Source organism: Triticum aestivum, chromosome 4A, assembly GCF_018294505.1.
Source record: "Triticum aestivum cultivar Chinese Spring chromosome 4A, IWGSC CS RefSeq v2.1, whole genome shotgun sequence".
NCBI lineage: Eukaryota > Viridiplantae > Streptophyta > Magnoliopsida > Poales > Poaceae > Triticum > Triticum aestivum.
The window spans coordinates 280,302,303-280,327,149 of NC_057803.1; the positions used below are offsets into that span (position 1 = coordinate 280,302,303).

At 45.6% G+C, this 24,847-nt stretch overlaps 1 protein-coding gene across 1 annotated transcript; it reads left to right on the top strand.

Moving 5' to 3' along the window:
* Nucleotides 1–2,789: 2,789 nt before the first annotated feature.
* On the top strand, nt 2,790–22,787 carry LOC123085963 (uncharacterized). The gene is made up of 6 exons (XM_044507659.1): nt 2,790–3,050; nt 3,174–3,219; nt 10,082–10,205; nt 20,987–21,066; nt 21,556–21,659; nt 22,533–22,787. Exons 1-6 carry the CDS (start codon nt 2,904–2,906, stop codon nt 22,569–22,571), a joined length of 540 nt encoding a protein of 179 aa, XP_044363594.1. The 5' UTR covers nt 2,790–2,903; the 3' UTR covers nt 22,572–22,787.
* Nucleotides 22,788–24,847: the final 2,060 nt, after the last annotated feature.

The window sequence follows — 24,847 nt, forward strand, 5'->3', positions numbered from 1 at the left end:
ATTATTTGTGGCAGCATTGTTGACTTGCTGGTGGAATGCTCCTTCCGTGCGCTCAGAGGTTCCTGCAGTAGATGTCCCCGCGCCGCTATTGATTGTAGTTAAAGGTCCTGCAAAAAAATAGGTACATGTGTAAGCATTGCTTGAATGACAGGTTTATCGTAACGGAATATAGCAACTGCATCTGATTTGGCATGATATCATTCATACAGCAAGCCATGACATCTACATATGGCCATGCATGGCAACTGTAGTTTTTTCAGCCATGGCACCTATAGTTCAACAAACATGGCAGCTACTGTTGCCAAGACATGGCAACCAACATCTTTAGCATCAAAATTTGCATTCTAGATACAAGCCCACTAGGCAAATGGAGTTAATCACGAATGTTGTACACACGCAGACAGTAATTGACAAATCCTGAAGACAATAGATGACTATTTGCACGTGTTCACTTAGTAGCATTTTTGTTGTTTTCCGCCACCACCGTGACAAATCCATTTCCCCCCATACTTTTCCACAAAAGCAAATGCACTATTGTTTGTTGGTTTACATACTTTTACGTTGTTGTGCCGCATGTGCTAATCGAAGCTGGTCTGTTATTCCAATTTGCTGTGCTCTATTTGCAATAGCGTTGGCCTGCAACGGTGAAGCTTGCGACGATACGTTTGCCGATGTGGTTCCACCATAACAACCTGCGATCATTAGCAGTTGGTCAATGCATGGCAACTGTAGTTTGTACAACATGGCACATGTAGTGGTTCAACCATGGCAAACAGATTTGTTCGCACTTGGCATCCATATTTGTTTAGACATTGCAATCACAGTTGATTAGACATGGCAACTGCAATTGATTAGACATGACAACTGCAGTTGTCCAGACACGGCAACTGTGTTTTGTCAAGTCACCGCGTAAACACCAATGTCACCTATATTCCTTCTCCTGATTCACTATCCACAATATCACTTCATACGACTCACATGTGTACGACGTTGATGGCAGGTACATGGTTGCCGCCTGTTGCAACGTGCTGCATGATGGTCTTGCGTTTTTCCATAAAACTCGTAAGTCTTTGCCATCCTTGCAAGTTTAATTTCATGGCCATATCAATATGCTTCTTTCGTATGCGTTACCTTGATTTGCCACATTGGCTACTTGAAGTTGGTCTCCCATACACTTGTCAGCGTTAGCGCTCTGTGTTTGAACTTGCCATGGTATCCCTGTGTGTGTGGTCGTGTCATAAGAACCTGCGAAAAATGACATTGTAGGACATAAGTAGAATGCCATTTTCCTCGTCACAAACATGGTAACTATCCCTTTTTTGATCATGCATCGTACCAATGCTCGCGTACTGCTCTAGTAGTGGCAACAACGGCCCTGCGGAAATGAGTTGATTGTACTCTGCTGCATTCGAAGGAGGCGCTTACGACCTTTGAGAAAACCAAGGATCAGTGTCGTCTTCATGACTCATTTTTCCGCTTTTTTCTTTCAATGTGTTTTCAGTCACTGCATGAACAAGAATGCATGAATATTCGAAAATGCATTCTTGTTGTTTGCACATACAAGAAAAACACGGTAATCTTATCACATTTCTTGCATAGATAACCAATACATCATGGCAAGTAGGATATGCACATTCATTGTCTTTTTCTAAAATCTGTATATCAACTATCATTTTTTACCGATGGCAACAACCAACATAATATGATGGCAAGTAACAACATAACATGATGACAGCTAACGGCAAAGCTAGGTGGCAACTAACGTCCGATATGGGTGGCAACTAATTTTCTCCCTCCCTACACACCACCCAAATTATTCCTCACTCCCCCAACCCAGATGCTTAGTTCAAATCTAGGATAGAACATGACAGATCTTGTGTATGTTGGTGGGCAAATGAGAATAAACACAAAATCCGTGGTGTGTTTGCCATGACAGTGTGGATCTAGTCGCCATCTTCGTGGGCAATCTGGAATTGCAATTATTTTGGGACAGAAGAAGGATGAGAAAGAGGAGGAGATCGGAAATCGTCGCAACTAGAGAATGAGGGGGCGGCGCGGGGTGGGGGTGGGGGTGGGTGGCTCTAGAAATCTGGTGTGGTTGCCATGGCAACTAGAGAAGAAAGACGATGGAGGTAGGGGATTGAGAGGTAGGAGACGACGGCGGAAAGTCGCATTGGGGTTCGAAGGAAGGCCGGGACGACGGGCATGTTAGGTTGTGCGAGCAGCGCGGTCGATCGCCCCAACGTGTGGGCGATTGTGCAACACACCGGACGTACGTGCTGTGGCTGCGTGCGCCCGGACGCCGTCGTGCGGGCCGGGTTGTCTCCGTGCCACACAAGGCGTGCAACACAACCTCTAAATATGCCACACGTGTGGCAGTTATCATCGTTCTTTTTCTAAAAATAAATTTTTTTTGAGCATCAGTACAGACACAAGCGCTCATATACACGCGCATACACTCATCCCTATGAACGCACACACGCACACCCTACCCCTATGAGCACCTCCGACAGACTGAGCTGGCATATCATCTTGAGATTTACGAAGCCACCGTAGGCGCTTCTCGTCGACGGGAACGTCTCCTCCCACTGAAAGCGCATCGCCGGAAATCCTGAAATAAATCCAGGAATAATGCGAGCACCAGGATTTGAATCCTGATGGGTTGGGGATACCACTGTCCACCTAACCAACTCAACCACAGGTTGATTCGCAAAAAATATATTTTATAATGTAAATTATACAACAACTATTTTACATCTTCAAATTTGCATTATCCAAGTACTAAATAACTTACCCCCCAAAAAAGTACTAAATAACTTGGGCCGAAGATCGGATGTGACTCAGATCGAGTCGCTCGCTCCCTTTTCCGAATAGGAAAAGAGTGAGAGAAAGGAGAGAACTCCATGGCAGCCGAGGGTTCCAGCGGCGTCGGCGTCGGCGGCCGGAAAACATCGTTGTCTCATAACCCAAGAGAGCGCGGAGTGGCGAAATTCCTCACCGGCTTGCCAGCGCGAGGAAACTTCTCCTCAAGTTCCATCTCTTCCAATCTGGTACGAACGCCCCCCGACCCCCACCACACAAACACACAAAACCCGCGGATGATTATGTCCTCGACGTCTCGATTCTCGTTGTGAGAGGCTTCTGAGACCATCTTTCTGCTGTGATCTGCGCAGGGAGGCCTCAGGGTTTATGTCTGCGAGCACGACACAAATCCTCCAGGTCAGTAAGACCTTGCAATTATCCATTTCGATTTGGTCGTTTTATGTTAAATTTTACTTTTAATTCAGGTTAATGGTGAAGGGTATGAGGGAACTTTATGGATTAGAAGCTGTATGTAGGCTTCAGCAACTTCTGTGAAATTAGAATTTTGGCTCTAGGGTTTGCTGGTCTCTTCTTGCTTCAGTGTGCATTCGATGAATGTCCTATTTGTTTGAAATGTCCGCTGCGAGCATGTTTTTTTTGTGTGCAATGGCTGGTGTGAGCGTGTTTACGGAATGTGCATTGGTTCAGAGTTCAGACGGCTGCCGTCTGTAGCCTGCGTCCACGCCACCTGTAGATTGCAGTGTAGACAACACGTACAGCAGGGTGACTGTTTGGCTGGCTGTAATACTCAAACGACCTGTAAATAATGCTAATCAACTGAAATGATATCTTTGGGGTCTGACGTGTGTTTTGCATATGACCTGATCACACTTGCCTAATTAAACATATTAGTGCACAATGCACAAAAAAAGTACACATGCTACTACGAAAATAGTGATTCATGTGTTTATGCATAGCCTTTGTCCTTGGCAAGCTTGTGTACGTGAACTATATAAAATGTAACAAAAAATAATATATAAGTTTGTATTGTTACAGAATTATTACATATGGGAATCTTTAATGGAAAAATACATATATAAAGGATTATTCAAACTAGTTATAATTATCCACTTGTTACCAGACTTTTGCCAAACATGCTCGACCAAATCTTGTTTGAGTTTCTGATGTGTTGGTCGAGCAAATAGATGAATTCGTTTGTAGCACATCCGCAAAGCAGATGTTGGGGCCATGATTGACCTCCTTCGGTGAAGTGAATGATGCTCTAGGATTTCTGTCCAAGTCCAAAGTGACGTGAACCATTTCTCCCTCATCTTCAACAATCATGTTATGGAGAATGCAACAAGCTTCCATGATTTTACCGACAAAAGAACGCTTCCACAAGCGTGCTGGACGTTGCACGATGTTAAAATGAGATTGCAATACACCAAATGCCCTTTCAACTTCTTTCCTTGCCCCTTCTTGATGTCGGGTAAATAATCTGTCAATCTCTATCTGAGGCAGCAGTATAGTCTTCACGAATACAACCCATTCCGGATATATTCCATCTGCAAGGTAGTACCCTCTATCATATTGCACTCCATTGACGGTGAACTGTACCCATGGAGTCTCTCCTTTCAACTCTCAGATGAACAAAGGTGACTTGTTAAGCACGTTAATATCATTGTTTGAGCCAACCACACCGAAATAAGCATGCCATATACAAAGGTCGTGAGAAGCAACCGCTTCAAGGATCATAGTAGGAACACCGTGATCACCGCGGGTAAATTGTCCTCTCCATGCATGAAGGCATTTCTCCCATGGCCAATGCATACAGTCGATGCTCCCTAATATGGCAGGGAATCCATGAGATTCGCCAATTTGAAGCAAACGCTCCACTTCATCACATCTCGGGGGCCTCAAATACTCTTCGCCAAACATGTCAATCACCCCTTGTGCAAACTTCCCCATACACTAAGCTAGTGCTTGCAGCTAGCAGTAGTACCTCATCAAGTTGGTCAGCAGAGGTGCCATATGCTAACATGTGGATTTCTACCGTACACTTCTGTAGTGGTGTGAGCCTGGTCGGTTGGTGGCATGTGTCTTATGAGTAAAACATGGATCCCATCCACTGAGCGCATTCACAGTTCTCAAGAATAACAAAGGCCTTCTCATACGAAACCTTCTGCAGAACATCTCATCTGTGTACATTGGATTTTCGGAGAAGTAATAGTGCAAGAGGTTCTGATGGGCTATTTCACGAATCCTATGTATGTACCTTCTTCCACCACTTTGACAGAGAGATTGCTCAACATTTCGTTCCTCGAGCCTGGTGATCAACCTATCAATGAACCAGTCAAATATTTCTTGCTCCACGATGAAGACTTCCCAAGTGTTGATACCATCGATTGGGTCACATTTGTTCAAGCTATCATCCCCGTTAATGGAAGACGATATCATTGATTGATATGACATGTCGTGTCGCTGAGGTCCTACATGATTTTCGAAATTTAGTAACAACAACAACAACAAAGCCTTTAGTCCTAAACAAGTTGGGGTAGGCTAGAGGTGAAACCCATCAGATCTCGCGACCAACTCATGGTTCTGGCACATGGATAGCAAGCTTCCATGTACCCCTGTCCATGGCTAGTTCTTTGGTGAATTTTCAAAATTTAGTAATGTCAAATTTTGTCACTTTAATTCCTTTACAAAGTACTCGCGTTAAGAAAATATACCAGACAAATATTGGTGTGCATAACGCTGAAAGTACTAGCTGCGGCATTTTTTACTCCATACTAGCATAATATCGTGTAGTAGTATTATTGGTCTTGCTTACTGGTCGCGTAAAATTATCCATTTGCTGGAAACACGATGTCTATGTCGGCCTTAAACAAAATTGTTTCTACTTTTCTCTATGGTATTAGGTGGGTACTTAGATCTTGCTGCAAAGGTTGAGAAGTATGAAAATTAGCAGTATATTTACACGGTACATGAATATGTAATTTATACTATTATATAATACAGTAAAAATGGCAAATCTATTAATTATCCAAATCGACTAACTATTAATCAAGAACAAAAAATCAATGACACTGACGTGTCATGTATGAAGTAGCTCTATTCATGATAAATAATGCAATGACTTACAACTTGTTATCAAGAATCCCAATAGGTGTTGTGCCGATCTATACAACACAGCTACGAAGGCACTTTGGAGGTGCAGCCAAATAACAAACAGGGAGGATGTTCATGGAAGAGGGAAGAAGATGTCAGTGTGGGCACTGACTTTATGTGCAACAGAATTAGGTACCGACATGAATTAGTTCATGAGGTGAGCTACGTGATCCAGGTTTTCTCTATGGAAATCTTGACTTGCACCAGCGGAAGAGGTGAATTAGTTCCACACATCCCAGATAGTATAATAGACCAAGTGAAAATACAAATTACTTTTTTCCATGTAATCTTGACTAGCACCAGCGGAAGAGCTGGATTACATCCACACATGCAGAGTAGTACAATAGACCAAGTGAAATACAAACTATTCCCGATGTTGGGCAAAGGCCGGGGCTCAAGGGCTCAGGGTCGTTTTGCCAGCATCATGGGATGTCCACTGATCATCTGGCAACTGTGTAAACCTGCCTCCTAGGAGGATGTAAATTCCCTATCTTTCCAATGCAATGACACACAAAGGCCATTTGCGTTTTCTCGAAAAAAATACAAACTATTGCACTGGATACTAGCGCATCACAAGGGGTACTACTTGTTTAGCACATACCACATCAATCTTTTGTATTAGCAACCATATATTCATTCAACAGCGAACTTGAACAATTCAAGAAAATACATAACATAGCATGTAATATGAAGTATGTAAATATAGATAGCTTCTACTAGGTCTTTAGACCAAAGTTCAAAACGGCGTTGGGTGTTAATTATGCGTTTTGGGACTTACATGCGCCTTGCTCGCTTATGCACTGCTTAGGCACGCCTAGGCGTGCCGTACAATATTTTACGGGCACCATACGGACAGGCGAGCAGGACAGAGCTGGTGGGTGAAGATAAGCCGAGGAGCTTGGGGCAGGGGGGCCTCATGAGCAGTAGATCGAGGGGCTGACGATGTGCGGAGGAGAGGAGCTCGAAGTGGAGGAAGATGTGCGTGCCCTTGGAAGGCAGAGAGGATCTAGGTCCTTTGGTCGGCGGCACACGGAGGAGAGCCGAACCCTAACCCTAACACAAGTTGTTTGATTTGGTAACTTCCGTCTCTTTTGGTGCCCATGCCGTTTGTTTTCTTCCTTTTCCTGCTGCTCCTTGCTCACTGTTCTGCGTCGTGGTGCGCCCCTAATCGCTGCGTCTGCGCGCCTGATCACGCACATAGGCAAAAAACGCTATGCCCAGGCGCGCCTTGTGCTTTTCCGAGTGCGTAGGGGCAAAGCGATGTGTTTTGCCAATGCGCCGTGCCCAGGTGCGCCTTTTTGAACTTTGCTTCATACACACAAGTTAAAGACTGGAAATAAAGCAAGCCTTCTAGAATGTTGTTCACATAACAATGCATGATCACTGGGAGCCCCAAAGAGCCTATGTATGAATGGAAGAAGCAGTACAGAAATTTGAGGGGGTACGTCAAGCGAAGTTCGACCACAATCCACCACCACCGCACCGACATGGATAATGTTTCACCATCCTCAATCCTCTGCCTACTTTGCTTCTTTTGTTTCCATGCGAGTATCCAGAGCTTCCATTCTGCCATGATTCTAGAGACCACCGAGGGCGTCTTCTCGAAAGTGCGGCTATTCCGCTCTTTCCATAGGGAGAACATTACCAGGGTGGCAAGCGCATTTATTTCCTTGCTCTTCTTTGCCGGATATCCGTCACGCACCTGCTCCCACTATTCCACCAGGGTTGAGTTGGCCTGCGTGCAAGGGATAGCCATTCCAAGAGCCTGAGATACTTGGAACAAGACTACCCTAGAGAAAGGGCATTGCATGAGTATATGGTTGAGCGATTCCGGATCTTGGTCACACAACGTGCAAGCTGGCTGATGGGGGAGCCCTCTGTCCTGGAGTTGTTCAGCCGTCCAGCATCGATTGAGCTCAAGCCAGCCAAAGGATTTTAAGCGTAGTGGCGCAGACGATTGTCATAGTTGTTCCGCTCCCAGCAATCTTGAATTGGCAGCAAAGAAGGCCTTGTACGCAGTCATAGCTGTGTATGTTTTGGAATCAGTCCAGATCCAGCGGAAGCTGCCCGGGGCCTCAGACATCGAATGGTGCAGGCGTTCTACCCATAGGTGGCAGAATTGGAAGATCATTGAAGCTGAGAATTCACCCTTTATATCACTTATCCATGCGCTCTGAGCCCATCTCGAACCGAAAGCTAACGTCTGCCATTCGATATTGCATCAGAGAGATCCGGGGCCAAATCCCTCGGAGAGGCTTCGTCTAGCTATCTGTCGGACCAGAAAATGGCAGCGCACCCATTCCCTACCGAGCAAACGGTAGAAGCCTGGAAAACACCTGCTGCTTCTGGCGATACAGGGATACTCAGCCCCTGCCATGGCCTAGAGGCACTACACGAGCCTGCCATAACCATCGAACCCTAAGCGCTGCATTAAGCAGGCGGAGGTTGTGAATCCCAAGTCCACTGTATTCAACAGGCCGACGGACCATATCCCATTTCGTGTGCTCATTAATAGCCCCGTCAACAATCCATGTGACATCTTGGTCACAAGGCAACAGCTTTACTGCTGCGCCAAGGCTCCCCTTCGTACATACTCCCTCCGTTCCGATTTACTTGTCGTGGTTTTAGTTCAAAATTGAACTAAAACCACGACGAGCAAATCGGAACGGAGGGAGTACTTCTTAGATCATTCAAAAAAAAAGAACGTTCATAGTTCTACTTCATATGCAATCTGACCAGAAAGAAGTAGAAACAAAGCTTACACCGGTCGGTATAGATTGACAAACAAGCAAACCCGAAGCCTGGTAGAAGAATAAGTTGTATAAGAGTCTCTCAACTTTTACACTTTCTTCACCATGCTGTATGCGAAGCTTTTCTATAGTCATAATATTAGATAACAAATTATGCTCTTTCCCATTAGCTATTAACTTTCCATATGTGCATATCATAAGTAATAAATTTTGTTTTCAACACAAGGATAAATTTATAGAAGTTGAAATAGCACTAAAGAGAAGAAAGTACTGTTTTTTTTGGGAGAAAAGGAAGTACTGCTTTCATCAAGCTTATCGGCTAAAAGCAGTTGTTCTGCACAATGCTCGTGAACTTGTGGAGCTTTTGTTGCTAAATTCAGATTTCTTTCTTACTATTACCTGGAGCTCCATGAGAAGTCAGGTTGCTGATTCTAAATACGGATCAAATCACAAATTATTTTGGATCTTTTCCCTCAGCTACACATCTCTTGTTGAAACATTCAAAGGGAAGACAATAAAAATGAGGTGTATTGTACGCAGCAAGAGCAAGCACATTTCAGATCAATCTCTTGAGACACAAAATTACATGCATGAAAAGTATGACGGTTAATTAATTGACTCGTCTGGCCGTCCGGCACTAGCTCTTCTTACTTTAATTAACTGCGGCCACACTCGCTCGTTGCAGAGCACTAGAGTTTCGAAGGTATATATGATAAATGTGAGAGCAGAGTTAAAAACAGGGATAACATCCACGGGTAGTCCTACAAGCTTTTGCTGTTGTCCAAATTGGGGAACTGAGAAGAACAAGAACGAATCGCACCAGAACTCGGAGGCAGCAACTGCGGCGTTCCATGTCTGCTTCTCAGTATGGAGATCTTAAGTCAATGAAACGGCCTATGACACTAAGAACTCTGGTGGTGTCTACAACCCATGATCAACCAATAAGACCCTCCTCTACAGTGCCGCTGACGGCTCTCAGCGATAGGTTTGTCAAGAATCTCAACAATGGCCTGCCATCGATCATCCAAAAATAATGCAGTCTTCCTGTCACCGAGCATCATGGATGTTGAGGCAAAGAAGACATCCCTCTCGATCTTGACATGGCATTGGCCTCCGTTCGCCCGCTCCAATGGGGCTGAAATTTATTGTAGCCTACGATCTAGCAGAACTGTTATCTGGTTTATCGGGGACTTGGGGCCAGCCTACCTTCTAGCTGGTTGGTAATCTATGATCTATGTTAAGGTTTGCATGGTTCTATGTTTGCAATTTGCTATAGTCACACCGATAACCTTTAATCTATGATGCTTATGCCTTTTCCTTTGTCTATTCATTTGACTAGTTGATCTCTGATATTTTAGAGGGACAAGTGATCGAGACGGATACGACAAATATCTTAATCAGACATCTGCAACTAAAGAAGAAAGAGAGTGAGGCCAAAGACGCAGGTTCTAGGACTCCAGGGGAAAGTGGCAAGGGTAAAAGGTAAAACTGTTAAGTTTTTTTGTTACTACACAGCCATGCAGCCAGCGCTCTATATTGTGCTATTTGGGCATCTCTTGTTTGTAAATCTCCTTGTTCTTCAATTGGATAAAATATGGGTTCCTTATACATTACGAGATAGATCAACCTGGTGGCATTTCCTGTTGCATTTATCACTTCTTTTGCCCTTATGTTTATTATGTAGTGAATTTACTTTTCAACCTTCAGGGTCTAGCATATTTGAATCCATGGTCGAATTGGCACTTCGGGTGTTGATGAAGGATCCATGCTGATGTCCATGGGTTGTTCCGCACGACACCTCTAGCTGCCCCTCTTGCTCAGCTGTTCACTTCGGCACACTACCAATCTGAGCCGGTGCACAATTCCGTGAATACATCTTTAGTTGCTCCTCTTGCTCTATTGTCAACCTTGGCACACTACCAATCTTAGCCGTTGTGCCAACCTGCACATCGTCAGTGGAAGTCTATGCTTTGCTTGTATCACAGGAGCCACATGAGTTACTAGTGAGCCGCCTGTTGCTAAAGGTGACTGCATCTGCGTGCTACTACTCTCCCCCTCTTGACCAATCTCCTATTGAAGACATTGATGAAGTTCTTTAAACAAGACACTTAGATCAGTTTTCTCACCATAAAAGGGTTCCGAGTCACAGAACGTAACATCCATGCTCACAAATGTCCGCCTCTCTTTGTACCCTCTTTGTCCTGAAGAATACCCAATAAAGATACACTTGACTGCCCGAGGATCCAGTTTGTTGACTAATGGTCTATGATCACAAACAAAACAAGTGCAACTGAACACCTTGGGAGGAATTGGGAATTTATTTTCTGTGAAGATCAACTCGCACGGTGATTTCTTACCTGTTACTCAGGATGGGAATTTATTTTCTGTGAAGATCAACTTACACGGTGATTTCTTACATGTTACCCAGTATGGTGTGCGGTTCATTAAGGTGGCCATCATGACAGTTCCACTCCACAGGAGGGCACATTCATGGTGGACATCAATGCACAGTCCACCTCTAGCAGGCGGTGATTTTTCCTCTCCGCCGCCTCATTCTGAGGAGATGTGTCTGGACAAGATGTTTGATGCAGGATGCCCTTGTGCGACATGAAGGCACCAAGGGCCTTGTTAGCATACTCAGTGCTTGAATTTTCACATAAAATTGAGTCTGAACCAGTGCATAAAAGGTTTCGAAACAGTGAAACACTTCATCTTTATGTCCAAGAAGATAGACCCAAGCGATCCGAGAATTGTAATCAGTGAACATAATGAAGTACTTCGTACCACTGCAGACAACACTGGACATGTACATACATCAGAATGGATTAACGCAAAAGGAGATATGCTCCTGATACCCTTACTCACATATGAGTTTTTAGCAAACTCACATGCATCACAGTTCAGCTTGCTCTTGTCCACACCATTCATTACATCAGGAAATACTTGATACATTTTGTCAAAAAACACATGTTGCATCCTACAATGATGGATTAGGGCTCTAGTCTCCTTATCCTCAGCAACTGCAGCTGGCATGTGGATTCCCTCCATGTCTGTCATGCTGCGGTCCATGTACCACAGCCCTCTACGCCTCACTCCAGTCCCCAAGACTCCTGCCCGTCGATCTCTCCTGGATCAAGCACACAACCTTGTCAAGAATTATTCGGCAATCAATTTGATCAATCAAAGCACTCAAGGACACTTAAGTTCATGGGAAAAGCTGGCACATGCAACGCTGAGGATAATTCAATACTTAGTTGATTGTCTCAACACCCGTGATGGATTGCGCTGTGCCATCCGTCGTGTGAATGGTTTTCTGATGTGCGAGAGTGTGGAACATAGTATTTAAACTCATTAAAGTCTCTAGCAACATGTTGTGATGCTTCAGAGTCAAGCACTCATTCATAATTTATCTTATGGGCTGCTATTGATGCGTGTTCAATGTTACCTTCATTTGTATCGACAAAGTTGGCATAGCTGGTAGCAGTCATTTGCGTTGGGAGCATTCCAAGAACCACGAGTCCCATTCTGACCACCATTCCCATTCCAACCTCCTCTGTTGCTACTGCCACCACTATACCATCTGCCTCTTCTGGGTCTTGTGCAGAAATGACTGACATGCCCTGGTTGACCACAGTTTTTACACTCCCTAGAACCTCGCTGGTCAACCACTCTTTAAGCAGATTCATTTCCATCTCCTCTTCTCGACTGCGTACCTCTTCTTGGGACATCAGAACAATGGCCTCATCAAGGGACACAAGCTTCGGCTGATGTAGCAGTGCAGCATGCCTGCTCTCATGATCTAGACCTTCTAGAAATTGCATCACATGCCTATGCTCGACCCAATTCCTGGCAATTTCCATGAACTGCATGTGGAGGCTCAAGGGGATCACACTGATCCAGATCTGCCCAAAAGTGTTCCAGCTCATGCACATACACCATCACGCTTCTGTCACCTTGACGAACATGATCTTGTCTTCAGTGAGACATGAGCATCAGGTTTCCCTTACTGGAATATCTCATGGACAACAGGCTCCACACAGCAAAAGCATTCGGCAATGCCTCAACAGACATTGCAATGGCTGGGATCAGGGAGTTCAACATCCAGGCCAATATCAGGGAGTTGATAACACTCCACTTCTTCCATTATGAGCTCTCCTTGTCAGTCGCCTCTTCAACCGTCCCAGGAACATACCCTTTCAGGACTTTTGTCTTCAAGATTAACAAGGCCCGCCTCTACCAGCTCAGGTAGCTGCTCACACCATTCAGAGCTTGACATCATTTGGCATGAGGTCAAAAGCTCGAATCCGAATCCATGACCTGCTTGAGGCACAACAATTCTGCCACCTGCAGGAGTTGACCCCTCGGCAGCTTTCGTAGTATGAGCTGCACAAGTTTCTCTAGCACAGAGGTAACGTCACTCCCCATGACTGTCTCCACCTCATCTTCTCCTAGCTGTGTCACCTCTGCTGCCTCCTACCTCTGCAATCAGCAGCCACACCATGTGAGGGTCTCTCTCACTAATTCACTCAATCTCCATGGATTTGATTACAAGCTCAGATTACATGAGGGGTTGAAGGAGGAAGGAAGGGGAATTACAGTAGGAGGAGGAAGAAGATAAGCCAGCCTATCAGCCGAAGCCGCCGTCCGGTCCAAGCCGACTCACGTGTAGCTGCCTCCCTTGTATATGTAGCCCATGTATTCCTTGTGGGCCGGGTCCTGGCTGAGGCCTAGCGAGGCCCAGGTCACTAACAATCCCCCCTCCATAAAATGAGGCTTGCCCTCAAGCCAACTATATGCTGAACCACCAGGATCCCAAGGAACACTTGAATGAAGCTCGACATCATCGGTAGCGGCAGCATATGCAACAGGAAGTTTTACTGTCACCAAATGATGAGTAACTATACTTGTACTTGAATCAAGTAAGGAAACCTCTCCCGAAGTGCAGAGCTGCACGGAATTTGCAATGGATGACTGAACAAATTGTTGACTAATAGCACAATACTCTATTCAGTAGTGTGAAGAATTTGTATTGGGAGTTGCAGGCATCATCACTAAGCATAAAACAGGGCACGCAAGCTATCTTCCATACCAACTCAAGATAAGAGCACTGAACCATGATTTTCAGATATATGTTGCCGAAGAATTCCACAAGCCCTTGAAATAATGTGCACCAAATCACAGTTGCCGAACTCTCACATCGGGACCGCATCAAGATATTCTCGAGAACCAAAAATCCATTGCAGAGTGACCAAGCAATTTCCCACTGAACTTGTTCTGAATTAGAGAATGAAACATCTTCAGAAGTACAACAATTAAGTTCATACTGTGATAACGCATCATTGAACTCTACTATGAATTTTTGACTTGCTTTTATGTAATCATCAGAGAATTTCCACTCAAATGACCATGCAATTAGGAACTGTAATTGATCAAAACCATATCGAGAAGGCCTTCCAGTATTAAATGGGGCAAACTGAACTTTTCTTCCAGGAAAAGGCATTCCCAAGAAGGTTATGGATTCAGCCCCACTAGTCCCACCTCCCATCACAACTGCAGAGTATTCAGATAGAACTTGCATGCAAACTGAACTGCCATCAGGAGATGCCATTTTGAGTAACCAGTAAATGTGAGGAACGATAACTAATTGGAGCTTACATCTGCATTCTACTTCACAAATAGAAACAATAATAGAGTTGAAGCCCACTGTCTTGTTGCAGCACACCATATCATGCCGATCAGGTGAGAAGGTGAAAACTGATAAGTAGGACCTCCAAAGAGAGAACATGGCTGAGCAGCAAGGAATCCTTCCAGTTTACAGTAGTTTTAGTTGGTAACCATGGAAGCCTGAATGTGCACGCATCTAGATAGAACACAAAACAAGGCCATCGCTTCAGGTCCACCAGTAAAAAGAAGCACTTAGATTTCTCAGCCTCCAGAAGCATAGAACAGAAGCACGATCGAGCAGGAACACCTTGCACATTTTTCCATATATCGACCATAGGGATGCCTAATTCAGTGATTTTAGATGAACGAGAAAATGCACCAACCTCACCAAACCAAGGAAATGGCAGAGAATTAAGCATTGGAATTGGTATCCAATGAAATTCATACTGCCACGATTGTGATTTCAGCAACTCCATCAACGAACCCTGCAATTTCACAGCTGCAGGAACTCCATCTGCCAGTTGCACGAATGGCCATGGTGGTTTCAATGGCAAGTCAGCAAGCAGTGACAAGGTGCAGAGTAGCTCGTGCATCAAGACCTTCTCGGCAACAATATGCTCAGGAGCTGTAGCAATTTGCCCTGGATATAAGCTCTCAGCGACAAATTGTGCGTCAGCATCAATCGCTGCATGAACATGAATAATATCCTTGCTATTGTTGCGCTGCTCAAACAGGGGAGATCCAGTCATGTTCAGGAATCTGCACTTATTTTGCTGCTCATACACTTGCAGATTAAATGCTAACATATTAAGAGAGAAAGGGGGCGGCCATATTTGCTTCTCATTCCATGGCAATGGCGGAAAGCAAACTAATGTGGCAGCAATTTCAGTCACCTTCTGAACAAAATTTCTACTATCCTCGTAGACATACTGTCGCTCAGTCATTATTGTATCAATGGTGTTCAATGCAACAGGAGGGAGTAAGAGCAGGAGCGAGTAGGTACCGATAGTCAAGCACTTGGTAGGCAGCCGCATGTGAAGTCCGCGATCAACAAACAACTGCAGTGTGCAGTGACTGGGAGGTTAAGCTTTCTGATGCTGATGGAGTGGTCAGTAACATGCCCTCAGTTTCCATGAACACCTCCATGGTGTACTTGTCGTTAGTGTCAATGGCTTCCTCGTGCACCGAGTTGGAGGAGTAGGTTGATGGCGACAAGCTAGCTTGCACTGTAAGCTCCCGAGTGAACTCTGAAGTTGTTGGTGGTAGCAGTCTTGTTGCAGTGCCTTGATTAGTTGAGGACTCAGGGGATGCCGTGCCCAAATTGTTGGTCGAACAATTGGTCGAACAGGTAGCAGGCAACTTCGTGACTTGCTTGAGGACGTGTAGCAATTGGGTGGTCGTCCCCATCATAGGTGATGGAGCAGCAGGTAACACGCAGTCCAAAGCCACGGACACCTCTAGAGTGAGGTCGGCCTGGGTTAATGTGGAGTTCAACGGCTCAGCAGTGGGCACGCATGTGTCCGTCGCCGCATGCACGGAGGCCACGACCCAACTGGCGCTGGTCGTTGATGGAGAAGACCTCGCTACTGAGGAAACCGTCGCAGTGGGATCGAGTGAGCCGTCCAGCACGCAGGTCTGTACGGCGACGCGCAGAGGTGTGGCTGCGGATGTCGTGGTCGAACGGATGGCGGAGACGGTGCCGCGCAGAACAGGCGGAAACGCGACCGACCTCGTCGTTGATGAAGCCGACGCCACTGCTGCGGTGGCACGCGTGGGTGTCGCCGCAAGCACAGGGGCCGCGTCCCAATTGGTGATGGAGGCGGTGCGACGTAGAGACGGTGTAGAGCTCGTCGCCGATGAAACAGAGGCCTCCGCTGCAGCATCTGGGGCTGTCATCGCTACGCGCCTGCCAGCGAAGGTTGCCGATAGTCCTGTCTAGCTTAGTTTGGAGGTCTCCGAACGCCGCTTCCACGCCCTTCTCTAGCCTCCCCTTGGACTCAGCAAGGCGCCGGTCCAGATCACGAGCTAGCTGCGCCCGGAAAACCTCATACGCCGCCCGACCCTCTGGTGAGTGAGTAGCCAGGAGCTCCGCGCGCCGTCGTGAGTCCATGAAATTGATTGGGAAAATTTTGGGTGGATTTTTGGGGCAGAATCGAACGGCTCTGATACCAATTGTGAGGGTCTCTCTCACTAATTCACTCAATCTCCATGGATTTGATTACAAGCTCAGATTACATGAGGGGTTGAAGGAGGAAGGGGAATTAAAGTAGGAGGAGGAAGAAGATAAGCCAGCCTATCGGCCGAAGCCGCCGTCCGGTCCAAGCCGACTTGCGTGTAGCTGCCTCCCTTGTATATGTAGTCCATGTATTCCTTGTGGGCCAGGTCCTGGCTGAGGCCTAGCGAGGCCCAGGTCGCTAACACACCACCACCAGGATCACTCACTTTAGCTACTCACTTAGCTAAGAGAGCCTATGCTATGTGAGCCAGCAGTACCAGCAGCTCCAACTCCAACCAGCAGCAGCAGCAGCACAACACCACCTCCTCCAATCAGTAGCAATCAGCAGCTGCAGCTCCCAGCAGCAGCAACAATAGCCTGCAACTAGCAGTATTCAGCAGCTGCCCAACTCCAGGAGCTCCAGTTCGTCCTCCTCCTGCTGCTTTCTTTCCTTCTTTTCCTCCTCTCCCCTTCTCCTTTCCTCCTCGAGAGACACAGCAAGATTAGAGGGAGAGAAGATGTCCAGGCGCAGCAAAGAACCAGCCCCGCCGTCGTTGAGCACGCTTCTCCGTGCCACGAGCTCGCCTCATTTGCTGCTTGCCTAGATCTGCTGCCGTCTCCTCAGGCCCAGCCCTCTGATACCATCTAGGCTGAGGGAGACGTACCAGGCAACGTCTGTTTGGTGTGTGATGGCGCTCAGAGGTAGACAGCCTCGTGCCTCTCCTTATCTAGGTCGCCAGTCACTTGACTGAATGGGCCTGGGCCTCATGGGCCAATATGGATGGACTAAAATATGCCTCATGGGCCAATATTCGTTCACTTCATCATTGGACTAAAACATGTGTTAACACTTCACTGAACCATTAATGCAACTAATCACGTGTTATCAACTCCAAAACCACAATAGGGGTCTAGATCTCCTTTCAGCTTTAGGTCATCTCCAACGCCGACCCTCAGAACAGACATAGTATTTGTTCGCGGACTGGTCCATTAGGGTTTAGGGTTTAAGCGCCCACAGATGCTGAATTAGATCTTCCTTAAGCTGCTCATGAGTTGCTTGCTGCCAAATTTGTTGATGCATTTGGACAAACTCATCAAACGTGGCATGATGATGTGGAAGTTGGATAGGGTCACCCATGTTCTTAAATTCCAGACCTGCGGCAGCATCTTCACCTTCATCCTCCATGATCATGTTATGCATGATCACACAACATGTCGTCACCTCCCACAAGGTCTCCGGATCCCATATTTTTGCAGGTCCCTGAACAACGGCAAAATGGGCTTGGAGCACTCGAAATGCCCTCAACACATCCTTTATAGCTCCTTGTTTGTCTTTGGGCAAAGTTAGCTCTTTTCTAACCAACTGGCTCAGAGATGGTCTTGACGAAGGTCGCCGACGGAGATAGATACCATAAGCCAGATAGTAGCCCATGTTGTAGCCCATTAACAGTATAGTTGCATGAAGGAGCTTGTCCTTCACTCAACCTAGCAAACAATGGAGACCGCCGCAACACATTGATGTCATTGTGAGACCCGGGCATGCCAAAGACAACGTGTCAAATCCAGAGGACCTGTGATGGAACTATGGAACTGCTTGAAGAATGATGGTGGGCTTCTTGACATGGCTCTGATATTGCCCTTGTAGACCATTTGGGTGGTTCTTCCATCTCTAGTGCATGTAATCAAGAGATCCGAACATACCTGGCCATCCTCTTGCTTTCGAGGGTGCCATGAGCCTTTCGGTGTCTGCGTCAGCTGGTTCTTTCAAGTACTGCGATCCAAACACCTCGACCATCGCAGTAGCAAATCTGACCATGGTGTTTGCGCATGTGCTCTCAGACATCCGAAGGTACTCGTCCCATGAATCTCCGGCCGTGCCATATGCAAGCATCCGCAGTGCAGCCGTGCACTTCTGGTAACTAGAGAATCTTATTCTTCCTACATCATCCTTCGAAGATGAAGTAGTCATCGTAGACCTAGACGCCATTGTAGAGGCGATCGAACACATTTTTCCGCATCCGAAAGCGCCGGCGAAAAGTGCCCACGAATAGGGCATCGAGGGCAAAGTAGTCATCCATCTGCGTCAAATGCTCCTGTGCCCTGTTCCAATTCAGCATTTGATGACCCTTGATCGATCCCTTGAAATTGAGAAGACGCCCTTCCGCACGCTTTGCGTCTGCAAGGACCGCCCACATCATTGCCGTTTCATCCACATAATCCTCCTCGTCAGACAAGTTGTTGGACGACTCAACAAAGTTGTCGTAGATGTCTGTACCACTATATAGTACACATTTTTTAAACTTGGAAGTGCCACTGCAGCTTCCCACCAAATTCCCATTGGATTGATCCAAGATGTTTATTTGCAAGTTAGGGTTGCTATCCACCACTCATCACAACACTACTCAATAGATTGGACGGTTGGAAATGACTGGATTCGCCACCATGCGTTCACGCGCACAAACTTGTCTGTTGAAGTCGCTAGACACGTACATCACGACAACAATAAAGTTTCACCTTCCGCGGTTAGCACAGGTGAATTGGGGTTGTGAGCCGGTAGGCCGACACGGTCATACACATCTCTCAAGATCTTGTGTGCATGATGACATTATAGCATACCGTACAACCAAAGTGCATGGTGACATTATCTACTACAATAGCTTTTTAAATAAACTACTACAATGGCTCTGTCAGTGAAGAAGAACTGAGACATGACATTTTACTGTTGTCAAACTGAAACCGTTACTATTAAATCATACACCAATTTTTTTCTTGTGAATATTAACATACATAGATTACAAAAATGTGAGATCGATAAAATGATATCAAACTGCCATGCATTTGACAATTTTCCTATGGATCAAATTGTCCATCAATTGAATCGTTCGACGTGTAATAATTTTACCAAAAAGAAAATTTTCATTCCCTCCTACATGACAAAAGGAATATAGACTCGCACTTACCCCAACGTGATTACAAATAGGATAGAATGAGAAAATATTATTTGTAATACGATATTTAATAAATTTAATTGTTTGTCGCATACTGAACAAAAGAAAATGTTCATTGCGTGGCAGTTCTCATTTCCGTGTTCACGTCATTTTCTTATTTACTTAAGTAGAATAACATGCACGTGCAACTTACTAGTACTCCATGTCCGAATCCATTGCTTGAAAGAAGGGAGAAAAATTGTCAAAATTTAACACAAGCATTTCGCCAAACACTTGCCGGGCGTGGTGACTCCCACGGACGGTATCCGTAGGGGCGGATGGTACCTGTGCAGCGGACGGGCGAGAGGTGCAACGGCGGCGTAGGCAAAGCGGTGTGGCGACTAGGTGGAGCGGCGGAGGTCTGGCATGGCCTTGGTGGGTGGCCGGGGTGGTATATCGGCTGCATTGGCCAAGGAGGAAGCAGATGCTGATCAAGGGGGAAGGGACAGAGACGCGGGCACCGGATGGGTTTTTGTGTGGGCCGGGGGTGTCAGAGTCCTATGTGGCAGATGTCTGGACGCTCGCAAAGCTCCCACAGGAGCTTTGCGTCCGGTTTGCGGGATTTCGGATAGCCGGATGAGTCTGCGGATGTCTGCATGCGGCGGCGTTGGATGGCAAACTACGTCCGGACAGCTCGGTCCAGATGTTTGCGGGCAACTTGAGGATCGGCTTTGGAGATGCCCTTGCACATTTAAAACTGTGCTCCCCATGATCTTACTTACTTACGAAGCCTTTTATCCCAAACAAGTTGGGGTAGGCTAGATATGAAACCCTTTCACGAGGACTTCCCAGGAGGTCACCCATCCTAGTACTACTCTCGCCCAAATGGGTTTCATACCCAAAAGACTGGCTAGTTTTTACGTTGGCTCGCCAAGCCTATCACAACCCTTAGATATGAAACCCTTTCACGAGGACTTCCTAGGAGGTCACCCATCCTAGTACTATTCTCGCTCAAATGGGTTTCATACCTATGGGACTGGCTAGTTTTTACGTTGGCTCGCCAAGCCTATCACAACCCTCCTCCTTTACCCGGGCTTGGGACCGGCTATGCCTAGAAGCGAACTTTAGATTTTTTTTTGACACTTACAATTGGGTCATCAGTGACCTCCGCGTGTTATGAAATAAATTATTCAACCTATTTGGTAGATAACTGTAAGGGGAACCCCTACGGTATAAATAAGAATCCAAGTTCGCTTCTGCGAGGTGTTGAACTAGGCGGTGGGATTGTACATCCACCCCCCAATAAAGTGAAGTATGCTCACTTGTCAAGATTTTTATTAAGCTTGTGTTTCTTTCGTTCCAAAAAGGCTTTTATTTTTTGTTCATGGGCTTATCAGTATTTTATTTAACATCACCTAAATTCACTCTCAAAGTAAGCTGTATTTCCTTTTCTGTAGATGTGCTGCCAGAAGTTTGGGTGTGCAGAAGTCATCAAAAAAGCCCAACTTGGGCAGTTCTTCCGGATTGTCTTCCTCTGGTAAGTGCCTCGATCATGTTCTTAACTTTTATCTTCACCTCTGTGTCTTCTATTTTGCTCATCTCTGAAAAAAATGCATGTGGCATAGGATGTGAATCTTGGAGGCAGATAGAGCGAAGGGATATCTGTCATGCATTGTTTAGCAGAAGCCGATCATGTCTGATTTAAGTGAAAAATTGAATATATGTTGTCAGCTTCCATCCAACTTCTTACCACAAATTCTGTTTTTATGTATGATGTGTTAACCATTTCTACCCAGAACACCTTTTTAATGCTATCGAACCATTAGTTCTAGGTTTAATAGTACCCAGATAAGTTTTCATACATTGAAGAATAAGCAGTATGTTTGTTAACCAGGCATGCTTTAGCATTTTAAGATGAAAAATTAGCGCGCTCTTTGCTTTTTCCAAAACCCGATAGCAGCGGGTTTTTTTTTTTGCGCATAAGCAATGTTGTTTTTTCACTCTGATGGATACTCTAATCTTGCAGATGAAGCAATATCTGGCTTTTCACAGCACACACTGCAGTCCTTCACCGTAGAGAGGTTGCGTGCACTTCTCCGACAAAGTGGCCTCACAACCAAGGGGAAAAAGGCACATGCTTAAAACTTCTTATTCTGAATTTAAAGTTCGTAGAATTAAAAATCTTGATCAATGGTATAACCATTTGAATTCTGCTTCAAAAGAACTTAATTGAGTATCACATATATCTTGTACATTTGAAGGGGAGCCTTGGCGCAGTGGTAAAGCTGCTGCCTTGTGACCATGAGGTCACGGGTTCAAGTCCTGGAAACAGCCTCTTGCAGAAATGTAGGGAAAGGCTGCGTACAATAGACCCAAAGTGGTCGGACCCTTCCCCAGACCCTGCGCAAGCGGGAGCTACATGCACTGGGGCTGCCCTTTATATATCTTGTACATTTGACATCTTGGATATTTCTGAATATGCTCCACATGCTTGAAAATTCATTTTGTAGTGATTTCAGAATATGAGAAGCCATATCCGAACATTCTGACAAATCTACCTACTATCTAGCATGCTAGTATGTTTGTGTATTCAGCAATTATTAGCAGAATTTAGCCTCCAAGGTAAAGATAAATTGCTGGACAAAAACCAAAAATCAGCGATGCAAGTATTTTGTTTGCTAGAATAAAATGATGAAATACAAAGTTTTTGGAAAGCAAACTGTTCTGACAGTGCTAGTGATGCTTTTTGATATTGTTGTTTTACATACAATGCTAGCACATCTCGGTTTTTGTGCTATTTCACAGTATTTTGTACCAGGTCACGGTTTTTGTCCTATTTCATAGTATTGTAGCCAGTACGTGTGTTAGAAAAAAAAGGAGGTATTACTATTGTATTGTAGCGTGCTCTTGTACCTTTGAATATATTTTGTTTGTGTATGTATTTTCCAGTTTGGAATTGTCATCTCATCCAAATAAACACTAATGGTGGCCTTCCATATGTAGGACGAACTGATCACTCGCTTAAGAGAGGCGCAGAGTTGATATCAATCTCAAGTTTCTGCCTTGTTTGTGATTGATCAATTGCCTACTGGCACTGTAAAACGTTGCTGAGCTGAATGAATCATCAGGCTTTACTTGTTGACATTTTGTAGGTGTATGACTTAAGGTGATGTAGTGATTTACTCGGGCTCAGGCTATCATGAATTTGAAGACTTGTAGCGAACTTTCACTATATGCTTGTCAGAATTCTTGTTTCAACTTGAATTTTGGATTATAAATGTGGCGGTCTAGTGTAGAAACACCATGTAATATAGGTCTGATTGTTTTTTTTTTGCCCTGAAACCATAGAACAATAGTTTGATGGTAACTTTCATCAAATAAAAGGTATATGTACAAAAAAAAAAGAATAGCAAAGGGAAACTAAAAAGACTATCCAATACCAGCTCTAGGTAGCACTGAAACAAAAAGAGTTGTGATTGTGGCACTAACAGCATGTTTGGCAATCTTAGGGAAGGGGAATGGGAACTAGTGTGAGTTTTTTTTTTTTTGAGGGGAAAGCCTATTGGCACTTCATGTAAAGATCGAAAGGTTTCTTTGATTACATGCGGTAAAATGAAATTAGGGGGTTCATCCTCCCACGACAAAACTACCTGGGAATCATATACATGTGTAGCCACCAGATGTGCCAAACTGTTTGCTTCCCGAGGGCAATGCTAAAACTTCAAATCAGATATTTCATGTGCAACCTGAAAACAATCAGTCAGGACAACAAAGTAAGGTGCCCGGATATCCTTCTCTTCTTCGCAAGCTTCAATCTCTAGACTGTTCGATTCCATTTGCACTCTCGAACATCCGACTGTGTGGACTAACTGAAGACCTCGTCCTAGCGCTAGGGCTTCCGTCCACGCAGCATCATGTGCATGAATAAAGGATTCCGCCAGCCCCGCAACAGCCTGTCCTCTAGAGTCTCTGATGATAGCTGCCACTGCACGCGAACCATCATTAAAGAAAGCAGCATCAGTGTTAACTTTATGTTCATCGTACCACTTCCATAGTTTGATGCAATTGCATGTATAGAGAAAGCTGAGCTTGTGGGCGTCTTTACCTTAATCCATTTCTTCGCTTCATGACGTTTCCACCATATATACCAAGCGTCTACACCCACTATCTCATGAAGACCAAGATGGCCAAGAATTGGAGATTTTTGAGCTGGCCACCGCAACAATTCTTCTAGAACAACTGAGCCAGAGCGATCTACCATCAAAGTCTTCTCAATATGATTCATAACTCCCAGAGCCTTCCATACCTTATGAGCCCCGCCGCAAGTGAACAATAAATATTTGATGTCCTCAGCCCTATCCCTCCAAATCGGGCACTATGGTGAAACTTTGAAATGTCGATGAGCAAGTACACACATTCCTAGGATCACCCATCGTAGCGCACACCACATGTATATTTTGATTTTGCTCGTAACTTGCAAATTCCACATGATTGCCTCGGGGCATCGAACCAATCCTGTTTCCACGACACCACCTCCGGGGCCAATGCCAAATCAAAGTAGTCAGAGCCCCCTCGGGGCTGAAGGACGGCCCTGCCGTAGGAAGGTATCTCCCCGTCCTTGAGGTGGGGAACCACTTCAAAAAATATCAGAAAAGATCGACGTGGGGCCAGATGCCTAGGAAGCACTAGTAGAGGGACACAAAGTTGGCGAGGTGCAGGATGCCGCTCGGGGTCAAATGATGCAGTTGAAGCCCGTAAAAGGCCAGCACGTCCCTGGTGAACGAGTTGAGTGGGAACTGCAGCCCATGGTGGATAAACGCTGCGTGCACCACCTAGTTCCAGCGCAATGGCCACGGGACCCTATCCCTTGATAAACTCTGGGAGAAGCCGCATCGTCACTAGCTGCTCCAATTGAAATCATGAAACAGAAGAGCGCTCCCAATCGCTGCCCCACTCGGGCGGATGAGGAAGGCGCGACAACACGGTCTCGAGCGGGTCACCTTGGCCGGAAGAGGAAGGAACGAAAGCCATGACTCTCGTGCGAAGGGAGGCACATGTGCCATCGATCCGGAAAGAGCTGGCGGAGCACGTGGCGGCGGAGAAGAAAGGCCAGGCAAGGCTCGATTTGGCCATTCGACCGTCGTATTTAAAAGAGGCCGGCATACGAACCGTACCTGAGACGGTGGCTCCATGATTGGTGGGCTGGTTCGCGGAGTTTGTTCGGCCCTGTCGTCCAAAGAAGAGTCAACGACATTGCTAGCAAGAAGGGAAGGACCGCCCTACGGCGGCTCAAGAGGCCGGAAGCACGAAGAGAAGAG

Bases quoted from the DNA above. Each gene is read 5' to 3' on its own strand.
- LOC123085963 (XM_044507659.1), top strand. From the start codon at position 2,904: ATGGCAGCCGAGGGTTCCAGCGGCGTCGGCGTCGGCGGCCGGAAAACA. The intron at 3,051-3,173 runs GTACGAACGCCC...TGATCTGCGCAG, and splicing joins GTTCCATCTCTTCCAATCTG to GGAGGCCTCAGGGTTTATGT. The intron at 3,220-10,081 runs GTCAGTAAGACC...CTGATATTTTAG, and splicing joins GCACGACACAAATCCTCCAG to AGGGACAAGTGATCGAGACG.